The sequence below is a fragment of the Corythoichthys intestinalis genome, chromosome 16 (assembly GCF_030265065.1).
Source record: "Corythoichthys intestinalis isolate RoL2023-P3 chromosome 16, ASM3026506v1, whole genome shotgun sequence".
Lineage (NCBI taxonomy): Eukaryota > Metazoa > Chordata > Actinopteri > Syngnathiformes > Syngnathidae > Corythoichthys > Corythoichthys intestinalis.
In genome coordinates this window covers 16,381,833-16,397,371 of record NC_080410.1, presented here as the reverse complement: position 1 = coordinate 16,397,371, position 15,539 = coordinate 16,381,833, and the positions used below count along the sequence as shown (strand labels likewise).

The window sequence follows — 15,539 nt, the reverse complement described above, 5'->3', positions numbered from 1 at the left end:
GGAAGATTTTTGAACGTACTTCTATATTTTAAAATGCGCTGAATCGATTCGGCTTGTTGCCGGCATCGAATTGAATTGTCCATGCCCCGCATCGGGATGCATCGCCGCATCGATTATTGTTGACACCACTGATATTAGCTATTAATTAATACTATAACACTTGCAAAAATTAGCAGCGGAATGTTGCTTCAGTAAATCAGTAAAACCATCCACCTCACAACTATATAAAAACGTAGTGTAATACCAGTGTTGGGAGTAACGCCGTTATAAATAACGTCGTTACGTAACGGCGTTATTTTTTCAGTAACGGGGTAATCTAACTAATTACTTTTTCCGCCGTTACAACGCCGTTACCGTTACCAATGGTCAAAAGCGGTGCGTTACTTACTCTGAATAAATTGAAGAAACTACCAGCCGTGTCGAGTCGACTCTCTGTTCTGTTGATTTGTCATCCAAGACTTGGGGTGCGTTCAGGTTCGAGAACAGCTCACGTACTTCTGACTCCAAGCTGTTTGTCCCTGCTCATTCAATTAGACAATGCTTTCCAAAGTTTGGTAACGTTTCTGTGTTTGCTACACCTGATGCTAGCCACGTTCCCATCTCCCACTGTCAGCCAGCAATAATTCTGCTTCCATCTTGAGGACTGCAGACGCTTTGAAGGTGACGCGAATTGTCGGGAAACGAGCCTACCTGAATGCCCCTCGAGAGATGCGATGGAAGTGATTGTGATTGGCTGAGGGTTAGAGTCATGTGTCGTGATAAGCCAATCAGAGCCGGTGATTTCACAAGCAAACCGGAACAGCGGGTGCGGCAAACACACACACGCAAAACAGATGCACAGGGTCGGGATGGCAGAGCATACAGAAGAAAAATAGTCCTTTAAGAGGTGGAGATATAGACACTATTTCAAGTTTGTCGAAATTAAAGGAAAGAACCTGCATGTAATGTGTAATTTATGTCCCGGGGCAAAGCTTTTGTCGACATCTGTGGTAAGCAATTCAAATCTGCTGAAGCACCTAACAAGTTAACTACCTGTCTGTTCTTCTCTATTCCACTGACTCGAATACTGCTCAGAAAATTTCAAATTCTTTGACATACAACAAGTTCTTTTTAAAGTAACGGAAATAGTTACTTTCCCTGGTAACTAGTTACTTTTACTATAGAGTAATTCAGTTACTAACTCAGTTACTTTTTGGAAGAAGTAGTGAGTAATGTAACTAATTACTTTTTTAAAGTAACGTGCCCAACACTGTGTAATACCCACCAATAGGAGTGCCGCGTTGCCGCCTCGAACGGACCAATAGGAGTGTTGCGTTGCCGTCTCGAGCCCACCAATAGGAGCATTGTGTTGCCGTATCGAACGCACCAATAGGAGTGTCGCATTGACACATAACTGCAGCGTCAACAGTCGTCGTGAATTTTATTTTGTGCGCTGAGTATGCGCAAGCAGTACGCGATTGCGCATGCACGCAGCTTAGAGGGAACATTGGTGGTTAGCATGTCTGCCTAGTTCTTAGAAAGTTGGTTCAATCCCACCTCTGACCTTCCTGTATGGAATTTGTATGTTTTCCCAGTGCCTGTGAGAGTTTTTCCAGTTTCCTTCCACATCCCAAAAACATGCATAGCAGGCTGATTGAACATTCCAAATTGTCTGTAGGTGTGAGTGTGTGCGTGAATTGTTGCATGTCTCTGGAGCCATTCTGTTTAATGTTTATCCTAACAAGTTGAATAGATATTGTCAAGCTTCAAAATGGTAGGTCAAGCATGTTTGGATGTCAATGGGACATCAATATTCAAATTTTGACAAAAGATTTGGGGATTTTTTTTTTTTGTCTTTTTGGGTCCAAAATGTTACTTATAATTTGTCAGTAAAGAAAACAACAGTTTGAACACGAAGGTTATATTGTCCTGAAAAAAAGGAATCAACCTTAGCCATTGCGAACAATTTCTTCTTTAAATATAAAGGCCACATCAAATGCATGCAAATTCGGCCAAAATAGCCTTAGGTGTGAAAGGAGTAAATATATTCAATTCAATTCAATTCAATTTTATTTGTATAGCCCTGGATCACAAAAATGTTCTCTCAAAGGGCTTTGCAGAGGCAATATGATACACAATCAGAAACAGCAAACGAAGCAACAAAGATGAATAAATAATTTCAAGTCATGGGTATCCCCCATCCTTAGACCCTCCATGTCGGCAAGGAAAAACTCCAAAAACTCCAGAGTCTTCGGGAGAAAACGAGATATATATACAGTATGTTAAGAAAAAAAAGGCGTGGATGCCATTACTTCGAGTGGTCGGGTATGTTGTCTTCCGGGCTGAAGAGGTTGTTGTCAGGGAAGTGCATCATTGGCTGTCGCTTTGTAAAACTGCACTTCCCCTAGGGTCCTGCATGAATACATCGTTTTCACGCGGAATTGTTTGAATGGAGACGGAACCATGACGGAACCATGTAAATACGTACAGTGGGGATAACAAGTATTTGATACACTGCCAATGGGTTTTCCCATTGACTGTGTATCAAATACGTGTTCTCCCCACTGTACATGAAATGTGTTGAAATGTAAACTTCCCCTCCATGTGCCCTGTAACTGGCTGGCAACCAGTTTAGAGTGTACCCTGCCTCCTCCCCATTGTTAGCTGGGATAGGCTCCAGCACCCTCGCAACCCTCGTGACGATACGCGGTTCAGAGGATGAATGAATATATACAGTACATCAGTGTAAGTCTGTCCCAAATGATTATTTTTTTCCGATTAGTCCGTTGACTATTTTTACGACTAGTCGACTAGTCCAACAATGAAATTTTTTTGACTATTCTCGCGATTCATTTTGAGTTCATGATTATCAATTCACAAAAACATTTTTGAACACTTATTTCAATTCTTTAATAAAGTAAAAATAAATACATGAGGTCAAATGCTGACATTAACTAACACCAATGCAAGTGACTGCAAAATAAAACAGATTCAGAACACTTATCCAACAGGATTTAACACAATTCTGACTTCTCTCATATCTCTACATTGTTCTCGCTAAGCATTAAGTGATGGAATGTGAGCATGTCTACATGGTCAGGTGTCAAGCTTGCTCTTTTTTTGTTAAATTTTTCTCAGCAGCTCAGAAAAAACGCTCAGATGGTGTTGAGTAGAGTAAATAAATAGATGTCACGTGTTTCTATTTATTAATATGTAAAGCAGTGGGTCTAGCAATATGCCTACAAGCCCTAACACAATTTGACCAGTCAGTGTAGTGAAATAGCCGTTAATGTTGGCCACATAATGCAGAAAGCTGAAACACAACTCTGTAATTTTAACTGCTAATCGCTGCACCCAAAAATATTAAACCTAATGATGCACATTAATACAATGCACAACTTAAGTTAAAGTGTCGTTAGTTACTGGTTGTTAGTATATGGACTTAACGATCCTCCAGCTTTATGTCTTCTGTTGACTTCTAACAGTACACCTGAGTGTCTGCGTTTCAGGTGTTCATTCATAGCCGAGGTGGTGGCGTTACAAAGGCTGCACGCAAAACTGAAACCATCCATTTTTTCTTGAAAATAAGACCATGCTTTGGACACTCTTGTCCACTTTCATATTGTCCCGCTGTCCTCTTCCCCACTCAAAACTCTTGCCTTTCGAGCCTTTCAACAGTTTGTTATTATAATATATATTATTATTATAAACTTCTCATCAACTGTCGATGGCATGTTGTGCTCGTCGACACATTTACGTCATCGATGACATCGATTTCATGAAAATACAATATTGATTCTTCAAGCAACAGTACAATATTTGCTAATATTACAAAGTCTGCCAGTTAATAATAAATTCAAAGTAATTTTGACTTTCTGTTTTTTTGTCAAATTTACTCCAGAAACATTTTAGAAATTTAATTGACAACCATTCTTTTGTATAAAATAAATATCTAACATATCTGAAAGATGACAATGGTGATCCATGTTTTGCATTTCCATCAATTCATTTGATCAATGTATCGTTACACACCTATCCTATATGCACATAGTCCCCGGGTTACATACAAGTTCCGTTCCTGGCGACTAAAGATGTCTCGATCGATGCCGATCGATAGGGTTTGATCACGTCATTTTCAAAGTATCGGAATCGGCAAAAAAATATCGGACATGCCTTTTTTAATATATATATAATTAAAAAATTTTTAAAAATCATTTTCTTATTGTATTTAACGTTACAGACAAAATGTCTTACACTCATCCAGAGTTTTTAGTTTTGGCTTAAAGTAGGGCTGTCAAATTTATCGTGTCAACGGCGGTAATATCATTAAAATATTTAACGCAATTAATGCATGCGCTGCACTACCCACTCACACATTGTCGCGCTCAATCTATAATGGCACCGACTACGTATACATAGAGCCAAAAGCCAACGGAAAATGAGTAGAGAGAATTTTGGCGGCCTTTTTAAGCCTTTTTTTAATTGGCTAAAGCCTTGCAATCCCTCTCGCAACGATTAGAATTATCGTGGGGAAGAAAGGTAGTAGTTGGTCTTTTTCTTAACACCCTATTTTATTTCCCAACGCAGAGAAGATATATCAGTTGGTACCATTACGCACAGTCATGGTTGCACTTCCCATTATGCATTTGGGCTAGGGCTGTCAAAATTAATGCGTTAACGCGCGGTAATTAATTTTTTAAATTAATCACGTTAAAATATTTGACGCAATTAACGCACATGTCCCGCTCAGAAAGTATTCTGCCTTTCGGTAAGTTTAAAGCAAGGCTTTTTGTGCTGTCTAACAGCGAACTCTTGTGGCCGCTTTGCGACATGGTTTATTGATTTCATGCCAGTTCAATATGGCTGCACGACGTCTCTGTTGTGCTTATATGATCCTTGGACAAGATTTGTCCGTAAGTATGGTTGTTGTAAAGAATGTACATATTATGTTAGTAAGCGAAATGTTATATTTTTTGTATGAGACGCTTTTTGTTTATGTTTAGTTAACCTGTATAGTGTGCTAAGCTAACGTTGTTGCTAATGCAATGCTTGTGTACTTTTTTTTGGTTGTTTTAAGACGGTCTAAAGAGGACAATGGTTTGAGGCCATTTTGTTAATAAATCAGATGAAAAAGGAAGAAGTCTGATTATTAAGGCGTCGTTCACTAGCTGTCTAGCTTTGGAAAAAGTAGACGCTTCGGAGTTAGGACAGCATAGACAGATTTAAATGACAGTAGAGTGAAATGCCCACTACAGTCCCTATGTACCGCATGTTGAATGTCTATATCCATCTTGTGTCTTATCTTTCCATTCCAACAATTTATTTTACAGAATATATATATAATTCACAGAAAAATATGGCATATTTTATAGATGGTTTGAATTAATTACGATTAATTGCGATTAATTACGATTAATTAATTTTTAAGCTGTAATTAACTCGATTAAAATTTTCAATCGTTTGACAGCCCTGATTTGGGCAGAAGTTAAATGGCTGCAGTATCATTTACTGAAAGCTCATAATAATCCACTAGATGGCAATATTTAGTCACAATATACAAAGTCACATTTATCCTTTAAGAATTACAAGTCTTTCAATCCGTGGATCCCTCGCACAGAAAGAATGTTAACAATGTAAATGCCATCTTGTGGATTTATTGTCATAATAAACAAATACAGTATTTATGTACTGTATGTTGAATGTATATATTCGTCCGAGTTTTATTCATTTTTTTCTTAATGCATTGCCAAAATGTATATGATCGGGAAAAATTATCGGGAATGATTGGAATTGAATTGGGAGCAAAAAAAAAAAAAGCAATCGGATCGGGAAATATCGGGATCAGCAGATACTCAAACTAAAACGATCGGGATCGGATTGGGAGCAAAAAAACATGATCGGAACAATCCTACTGGCGACATATCCTGAATTTCCGCATATGTCGGAATGAACCCTTTAAGTATCCCTAAATACCCCTTGAATCTCAAAATAACTATCCAAAAACATGTAAAACATGTCATTGTACTGTCCTCGGCAAGATGTTGGAGCTAAGTCTTAAGTGGACAGCAAGCTAAGCTGTAATCTTTCCCCTCTCTCTCTCATGGCTGCGTGACTTCTTCTTGGGAGCAAATGCGCTTTTCCATGCGTGTGCAAGTGCACTCTTCTTCGTGTGCGCAAATACATTTTCTTCGTGTGTAAATGCGCTTTTACTTGCGTGCGAAAGTACAAGTACTACGTGAACTACGCGTCCTGCGCCAAAATAAAAGCATGTATCACAAAACAAAAGTCAACATTACAAACAACTACACCAGGGGTCGGGAACCTTGCGAGGCACGCTCGGCTTTTACTTCGTAAAAGATTGAGATTTAGATTTTAATCTTAGGAAAATAACAACAAAAGCCTGAAATCGTTACTTAGTATGTTACAGTCGTTGCACACTCACTACTTGGAAAATAACAAATAGAATCATGGTGTGGCACTGCATATATTTCCTGGAAGTGGAAATCGCAACCAGGAAACTTGTAAATAACAGTGGCCGAGAAAGGTGAAGCCTCTCGGAGCAGATATTCCGTGAGTCTCGCTCTCCTGGAAGTGGCGACAATTTTGACAGGCGAAAAAGTCATTAAAGTCGAACTGATTGTGCACCTCTATGACCTGAGGTACCACGCAGTTCACATTCGTGGTTTAATTTTCCTCTATGCATTTTTATATGCTCCAGATTAAAGCATATTATTGTGACATATGTTTGAAGGTCCATGAAAAATGTGGAAATGGACCATCAGCTCATCACAGCTCGTTGATGTCAAACGAGCCGGCCGGTTCCACATTCAAAATTACGGGTTGGCGGAGAGCCAGATGCTCTCATCAAAAGAGCCAGATATGGCTCGTGAAACATAGGTTCCCGACCTCTGAACTACACATTTCACAAATAAATTAAAAAATAAGATGCTGTGAGGTACAATAAGGTATTGTTTAACCAACGACTGAAGACCAAATGACGGATAAGACATGCGTCGTAAAATCTAAATCAAGCAAAAAGGGTACGTTGTAACCTGGGACTATCTGTATATACAATAATAGTATGCTGTACGTATTAGTATGTTACTTAATTGCTTAGTTGACTCATGCCTCAGGCCAACTCAGTGTCTTACTACATTGCTGCACATGAATGTTGCCATTCATGTGCATTTCCGTCTGACAGCATTCCGGCAGCTGACATGATTGAAAGGGGGTGGCAATGCCATACACCCCCTGTCCCGCTGCGGGTGTGTCAGGACACATAGTTGCTTTTCATATCGCAGAGGTGAGGAAAGAATGACAAAGCAAACATGCCGAGAGCACTCACAGGTCACCACTTTGTGAGCGAAGTGCTGATAATGAATCTTTGTGTATGGCGGTCATTAGCCACATTTCATTGGAGATGTACTTAACAAAGTGATGCAAAAACATCAACGCTGTTTTAACTCATTGACAGTGACGGATGTCTAATCATGTGGCTATTTTCTTTTGCTAGGAATTGAAATCAGTTTATCACGAGTAGAAGCGATCCATTTGAAGTGTGAGGGTTGGATGGATCGGACGTCCATTGCCGTCAGTAGCAGCTGATGATTGAACATAAATTCTTTAAAAACGTTATTTTCATAAAACTGCTCAAAATACCAAACCGAACAGACTGGTTTAGCCTGATGCTGTCGTATAAGGCTGTAATTTGTACCTTTCAGCACAAATTTATTTCACACTAATTGCTAACATGTCAGTTTTACTCACTAATTCTTCACAGTCATTTTTAAGAGCATTCTTTCAATTACACAGAAGCATTGAATAATCCATTTTTCATGTCTTCTCCACAGGAGCCAGGCCAATGACCTGGCTCAGCTAATTGCTCGCATGCAGAAGAATGCGGATCGAGTGGAGAAGGACATCCTAAGTGCAGAAGATCTGCTGGCTGTGGTAAGAAAGACTCAATTGCGTTTTACTTGACGAAAAAACCTACGAGATTAAATCGAGCTGTTGTGCAGGACGCCCAGCGTGAGGGGAGGAACCAAAAACTGATCCACCAGAAGGAGAACTCAGACAACCTGGCGGAAGCCGAGGGCCTGCTGAAGGACCTCTTTATGGACGTGGACAAGGCTAAGCGTCTGAAGCACCCGCAGGCCAACGAAATAGATCGAGAGTGAGTTGAGTGTATAGTTCTTTGAAAACTGTTAACACGCATGCCTAGCGGACACACCTCGTATACTGTCACATCAAGATAAACCATCACTTCCACATTCCCTTCAGCACTACGCCCATTTTCATGTTTTCTCTCCAAGTCCAAAGGGCAATTAAAATGATATAATCATTTTTTCATAATTTGTTTTTTAATGGATTGCAAAAATAAATACAGGCTGACCCAAAAACGGGAACTTTTTTAACAAACCAACAGGAGAGTTATCGGCTGATAAAAGCATTTTAAAATGATACTGCATAATATTTACATCGGTTTTTCACGATTGCTCTGATGCCAATATGCATGTTGCCTTCAAAGTGAATGTATTAGTCCTTCTCAAAAAGTTAGCATATTGTGATAAAGTTCATTATTTTCTGTAATGTACAGATAAACATTAGACTTTCATATATTTTAGATTCATTACACACGACTGAAGTACTTCAAGCCTTTTATTGTTTTAATATTGATGATTTAGGCAAAAAAGTAAAGAAAAACCAAAAATCCCTATCTCAAAAAATTGAAAAATGAAAAGGTACTCTAAAGAAGCTACTAACCTAATCATCTGAATCAACGAATTAACTCAAAACAACTGCGAAAGATTCCTGAGATTTTTAAAAACTCCCAACCTGGTTCATTACTCAAAACCGCAATCATGGCAGGACTGCAGACCTGACTGCTGTCCAGAAGGCCATCATTGACACCCTCAAGCAAGAGGCTAAGACACAGAAAGAAAATTCTGAGCGAATAGGCTGTTCCCAGATTGCTGTATCAAGGCATCTCAGTGGGAAGTCTGTGGGAAGGAAAAAGTGTGGCAGGAAACGCTGCACAACCAGAAGAGGTGGCCACACACTGAGAAAGATTGTGGAGAAGGGCTTCGGGCGACCTGCAGAAACAGTGGACTGAGTCTGGAAGAGAACAGACATGTCCAAAGTCCGGCCCGGGGGCCAAATGCGGCCCGTGGTCAAATTTCATCTGGCCCCCAGCCTCTGTCATAAAATCAATAATGTCTGGCCCAAACACAGACCTAATAAATTGGTCAGCAGTACTGCTACCAGCATACGAAATAGCTTACACACTAAATGCTGCTCCTCATTTACCCACTAAAAGGCAGGAGCACTCCAAGCAACATTACCCCATGTGACCCTTCCAATTTTCTAAAATGGCAAACATCAACAAAAAAAAGAAAGTTGACTGCGACGGCCGACGTTTCAGCGATAGGTGGAAATTGGACTATTTCTTCACTAAAATACGCAACAACTGCGTCTGCTTCATTTACAAAGAGACAGTCACTGTTTTTAAAGAGTTCAATATGAGGCGATATTACCAAACAAGACATGCTGACATGTACGAAAAGATTACAGGGAAGATACGCAGCGAGAAATTGAAGCAACTAGCTAGCTTAATTTCACAGCAGCAGTATTTCGCAAGAGCCTGAGAGTCGAAAGAGAATGCCACAAAGGCTAGTTGCGAGATTGTTGAAATTATTAATTTAAAAAAAAAAAGATGAAGCAAATGTGACACACAACATGGCTTGCTAAAATTTGCTTAAATATATTTTTCTACGTAAAGGACATCAGCCAAGGTCGGCCTCCCACGTTTTTACCACAACAAATCTGGCCCCCTTTGCAAAAAGTTTGGACACCCCTGTTGTAGGGGAAGTAGACGCTGCATCCTTTTTGACTGAATTTTCCCACCACCAACATTTATAATAATACATTAAAAATGAGCATTTTTTTTTTTTTTGTTTCCAATCATTTTTGAGGATTAATGTCTTTAGTGGAGCAAACTATTGGTGGTGCTCTCCGGCGTTTCATGTTCATCATCTTGGTTCCTTGATTCTCGCTCAGTAGTTGTTGTCGCTTTTGAAAGCTTAGATTTTTAAAAAAAATACGTAAATCCATCTTCCCTCTTCTCTCCTCAGGTGTTTTATTTTTTATTTATTTATTTTTGGCTAAGCAAATGACTGTCTCTAAGGTGCTAGTCACATAATCTGTTTGAAAAACAATTTTGACTGATCATAAAAATATTTTTTTTGTTCATTTCATTCCTTTATGTAGTTTGATTTAGATTTTAGATTTTTTAGATTTTAGATTTTGCTTTAGAACTTTTATAGACAACATTTTACCGGCAAAGTCTTAATTTTAAATTCATATATTGGAAAGTCAGTTATATGCAATTACATTTCAGGCTACCAAGGGGGCCCTTAATTTCCATCATTATTGGACAAATGTAGCCAAGACTGATGAAAGAGTGATTGAAGAAATATTTTATTCATAGTAATTTAAACCATGAAAGACATTTAAGAAACAATTATGGATTTTTTAATTTTATTTTTCTTAATTAAGTCATCCTTCTGTACAAATGCATTCTTGAAATCTATTTAGATTCCTCATTGACCGCTGCAACATCATAATGGGATAATGTGAATTTCATCCTTAATTCACTATGGCTACTAAGATTGCAGAGTGTTTACTTGCTCAAGGTCTCACAGTGCTGCCACTTGCTCATGTCCACACTACAAAAATTCCCGTCTTTTCAACAGTAGTAATCAGTTGATTTCAAGAATGCATTCATACAAGAGGACACCTTTTAAAGGATGTCATTTTTTATTTAAAAAAAAAAAAAAAGATAATTCCATAATTGGTTTTTAAATGGCAAGGTTTGTGGGAACCTCCTACTTCAAACGGATTGGCTGTCTACCAGTAACAAACTCATTGAAATTCACAGCTAAGGGTTAAAAATAGCCACATGATTGGACTTCTAACGCTGTCAATGGCAGTGAAAGAGTTAAGTCATGTATTCTTTCCCGAAAAATCAGTGATTCTTAAACATTTTATATGAAGTGGCATATAAAAAAGTACCTTGTTCTCTGAGGAACTACATCATGGTCAACATTAAATACAGTGTCATTAGTTTTAGCGAGACAAAATCGTGATGTACTTAAAAATGGATTTAAATTGTATTATTCTTAGAAGCTCTTCCTATATAACAGTTCTAAAACATTTTTTGTGAATACATAATTGTCTCTATGATGATGAGTCTGGACTACCTAACAGGCTAATGTAGCTTTCTTAATGCTTCTTACTGAATTTCATGCAAATGAGACCAATTCAATTTTCGGTCCTGTGACCATTTTTTCAATTTTGTATTTTTCTCCTAGCCTGAAATGGCAATATAAGTAGTGAGTCATTCCGGGATTTCTGGTTAAAAATGACTAAAACACATTCTGATTCTCAGTGTGAGGAATCTTCACGACCGCTGGGTGAAGGACTGCGCTACCTACAGAGATCTGTACGATCAGGTGCAAGACTTGGTGCCTGTGTCAAGAATAGACTGGGGTACCGCGTTGGAGGAAAAACAGGTCTGTTGACCAACTTTACATCCCTGATAAACTCTGTCTGTGACTTTGTGGAAAAAGCTCACATTTCTCATCTGTGCAACATGATGTTCCAGCGGCGTTTAGACACTGAAGGATACGGTCAGAGTCTTTCTGATGTTGAAAAACAAATAGCGGCTCACAACATTCTGCATAAAGAAATTGAGGCCTACAGCGAGCAGTTGAAGCCCAGCACGTCTTCCCAGGTAGCAAAATGACCATTTTCAAATATTCTCAGTGAAGAGTTAGTGGCAACACTTATCTCTTCTGTTGAAATTCGAGTTGACCAGTTGTAGAGTTTGCAACATTATACTGACCTGCCAGAAGTGTCAAATGTATCAAATAGTGCTGCAAACCTAAAACTGTCCAGTGTAAACAGAAACAGCACATTACGTCCATATTTTTGCCTAAATGTAAATATACAGTGGTACCTTGACATACGATCTCATTTACATACAATCCTTTTGACATCCGACGTAAAATTTGACTTGCCATTTGTCTCGACATATGACGACGTGCTCGAAATACAACAATTTATGACAGCGTTGCAATTTCATTGTTTCCCTGAATTTCTTGTGAGAGAAATCAACATGGGTCCCAAGAAGGTTAGTGCAGGAGGTGAAAAAAAGGTGACGCTTAGCATTGAAATTAAGATGAAAATGATACAGAAAATCAAGCGTGGTGTGCACACGGGTGACAATTATTATCTGAGAGTCGGCCGAAACATGTCAGGTAATTAAAACCACCTATAACTATTGTCTAAGATAAAAGAAAAATTCACTAGACAAATATTGTTTTGACATCGGCAAGGACGTCGCCAACTTCGTCAGTATTTTAATCATTTATTTTCAGAACTACAACGGCTACTGTCTGGCATAGCCAACTCAAACAACAACAGAACATGAAAAGAGAAAGTAAAAACGTCCCAGTCTTTCGCACCTCTCTCACACTCTGTCATCAGTCAAACAGTGCGTTCAGGAGCAGCATGCAAAACACAACCGCAACATTAGAACTGGATTCGTTACGTACCGTAATTTTCGCACTATAATGGCGCACCTGACTATAAGCCGCCACCCACCAAATGTGACACGAAAACGGCATTTATTCATAGAAAAGCCGCACAGGACAATAAGCCCCAGCAGTCCTCACTGTATTATGGGATATTTACACCAAAAGATATTAAATACCTGCAACATGAAGCAATTATCAGAGAATCCCAAAATTTGAAAATAAGGTCCTAATGAAACCTTTTTTTCAAATTTGTAAAAAGAAAGGTCAAAATGAATATGTGTAATAAGTAGGGTTGTTCCAATCATGTTTTTTTGCTCCCGATCCGATCCCGATCGTTTTAGTTTGAGTATCTGCCGATCCTGATATTTCCCGATCCGATTGCTTTCTTATTGCTCCCGATTCAATTCCAATCATTCCCGATAATTTTTCCCTGTCATATACATTTTGGCAATGCATTAAAAAAAAAAAGAATAAAACTCGGACGAATATATACATTCAACATACAGTACATAAGTACTGTATTTGTTTATTATGACAATAAATCCTCAAGATGGCATTTAAATTATTAACATTCTTTCTGTGAGAGGGATCCACGGATAGAAAGACTTGTAATTCTTAAAGGATAAATATGACTTTGTATATTGTGACTAAATACTGCCATCTAGTGTATTTGTTGAGCTTTCAGTAAATGATACTGCAGCCATTTAACTTCTGCCCAAATGCATGATGGGAAGTGCAACCATGACTGTGCGTAGGGGCACCAATTGATATATCTTCTCTACGTTGGGAAAGGACATAGGGTGTTAAGAAAATGATCAACTACTACCTTCCTTCCCCACATTGCCTCCCACGCTATTTTGAATTGCTGAGAGAGGTATTGTAAGGCTTTATCCACATAAAAAATGGCTCCAAAGGCTGTCAAGATTCTCTCTACTCATTATACACTGCCTTTAAGCGCTAATTACAGGTAAAAGGGCGTCTTTATAGATTGGACGCAACAATGCGTGAGTGGGTCGTGCAGCGCATTTGTGAATTATTTAACGTGATTAATAAAAAAAAAAATTAAAAAATTACTGCCGTTAACGCAATAAATTTGATAGCCCTACTTTAAGCCAAAACTACTCTGGATGAGTGTAAGACATTTTGTCTGTAACGTTAAATACAATTAGAAAACGATAAAAAAAAAAAAAAAAAAAAATTAAAAAAAGCCATGTCCGATATTTTTTTGCCGATTCCGATACCTTGAAAATGACGTGATCGGACCCGATCGATCAGGACATCTTTAGTAATAAGCACTCTGATATCTATAATCCTTGCTAAATCCTGTTTGTTTTTCTCATTAAACCTACAGATGCATGCGTTGACTTGCATCCATCATTTTTTTTCCAAAAAGAATTGTCAAAATTCTGAATTAGTCTCAAAATCATGAAATTTTAGCTGTATCAAATGTGATATGTTTGGCAATAAAGGGTTAACCGGTAACTTTTCATTAGACAGCGGCATCATACGACGGTCAGAAGACCAAATGAACCACCATGAAGCTTTGAACCAATTGGCTGCAAAGCTTCATTGCTTCAAAAAGCTTTAATTTGCCATCGATGCTCCCTTGGGGACAGAGTCAACCTCAGCTGCCACCTGCTGTCAATACTGTTGTTGTCCAACATGCCTCCTAGCATGCATTGCAGTGCTACAGGTGTAAATAAAAATCAAAATTCATGTTCTGTGCTAATTATTTCTTCAGTTACTGTTCCAGTTGTTTCATTCATTGCTAGTTATGGTATTTGGTAACACTTTATTTGACAGTGGTGCCATGATATGACACTGTCATGAGCATTAATGAATGCTTATAACAGATGTCATTTAGTGTTATCCGGCAAACATCTTACTTTTGAATGGATGTAAAAGATCCGAGCTGGACATGAATGGAGTTGGTAACATAATTTTCCGGATGACACTTAATGACATCTGTCATAAGCGTTCATTAATGCCCATGATAGTGTCATGTCATTGTTATAACAGTCTTATGACAGCCTTATGACGCCGCTGTCAAATAAAGTGTTACCAAATACCAAGACAAACAATTAATAAAACAACTGGAACAGTAATTGAATAAAAAATTAGCACAGAACATGATTTTTGCTTATTTACATCTGTAGCGCTGCAATGCATGCTAGGAGGCATGTGCTGCCTATTAACCAAAATAAATCAATTAATAAGCTGCACTGGACTGTAAGCCTCAGGATTCAAAATGAAGGAAAAAAGTAGCAGCTTATAGTCGGAAAATTACAGTAATTTTATATGCATTATACATTATCTTATTATTCCAATTTGTATTTATAAGACAATGATCAAAGACAATATAACTGAAAGAAGTGTGGAGAAAAGCATAAACCGTGACAGTGACCTGCTTTTGGGAAAACTTGTGCAGAGCGTAAAAAGCAAAAATCATTATGCTAAAATGTGCTTTACCAAAAAGAATGTGCACACAGTACAAGAAGATACTGGTAGTGATGACTTGAGTGACACATTTTTCATAAAAATGAATACTTGTGAAGAGGAAAAGCCAGCCCAGAGCAACAGTGAAAAAGAAAATACTGTACATACAGTTAATTATGACGTTTGATAGTCAGTGCTACAATAGTCACTTTTAAAATTGACACAGAGGACAAAGCCAACCTTAAAGACTTGAAAGCACTCGAAACTAAAAAGACTCTCAGAGTAGACAATGTTACTAAAAGCATACGTTTCGCATATGTTTTGCTATGATTAATTGCTATTTGCAATTGCACCAGCAGTATTTATTAACGATTTAGTGTAGTTTTTGGGCTGTGGAACGAATTAATTGAATTGTAATGTATTCTTATGGGAAAATCCCGCTCGACATACAGTACGACCATTTCGACTTTCAAACCAGGTCCTGGAAAGAACTCAATTTTTTTGTAGAGGTATCACTGTATTTACTTA

General features: G+C 38.2%; 1 protein-coding gene across 1 annotated transcript in view; it reads left to right on the top strand.

The window, feature by feature from the left end:
- Window positions 1-15,539, top strand: part of evplb (envoplakin b) — a 44,359-nt gene that overhangs the window by 5,741 nt on the left and 23,079 nt on the right. Inside the window, exons 2-5 of the mRNA XM_057861666.1 lie at window positions 7,830-7,929; window positions 7,998-8,152; window positions 11,426-11,549; window positions 11,642-11,770. Of these exons, the coding sequence (XP_057717649.1) occupies window positions 7,830-7,929; window positions 7,998-8,152; window positions 11,426-11,549; window positions 11,642-11,770 (508 nt within the window). The remainder of the gene's footprint in view (window positions 1-7,829; window positions 7,930-7,997; window positions 8,153-11,425; window positions 11,550-11,641; window positions 11,771-15,539) is intronic.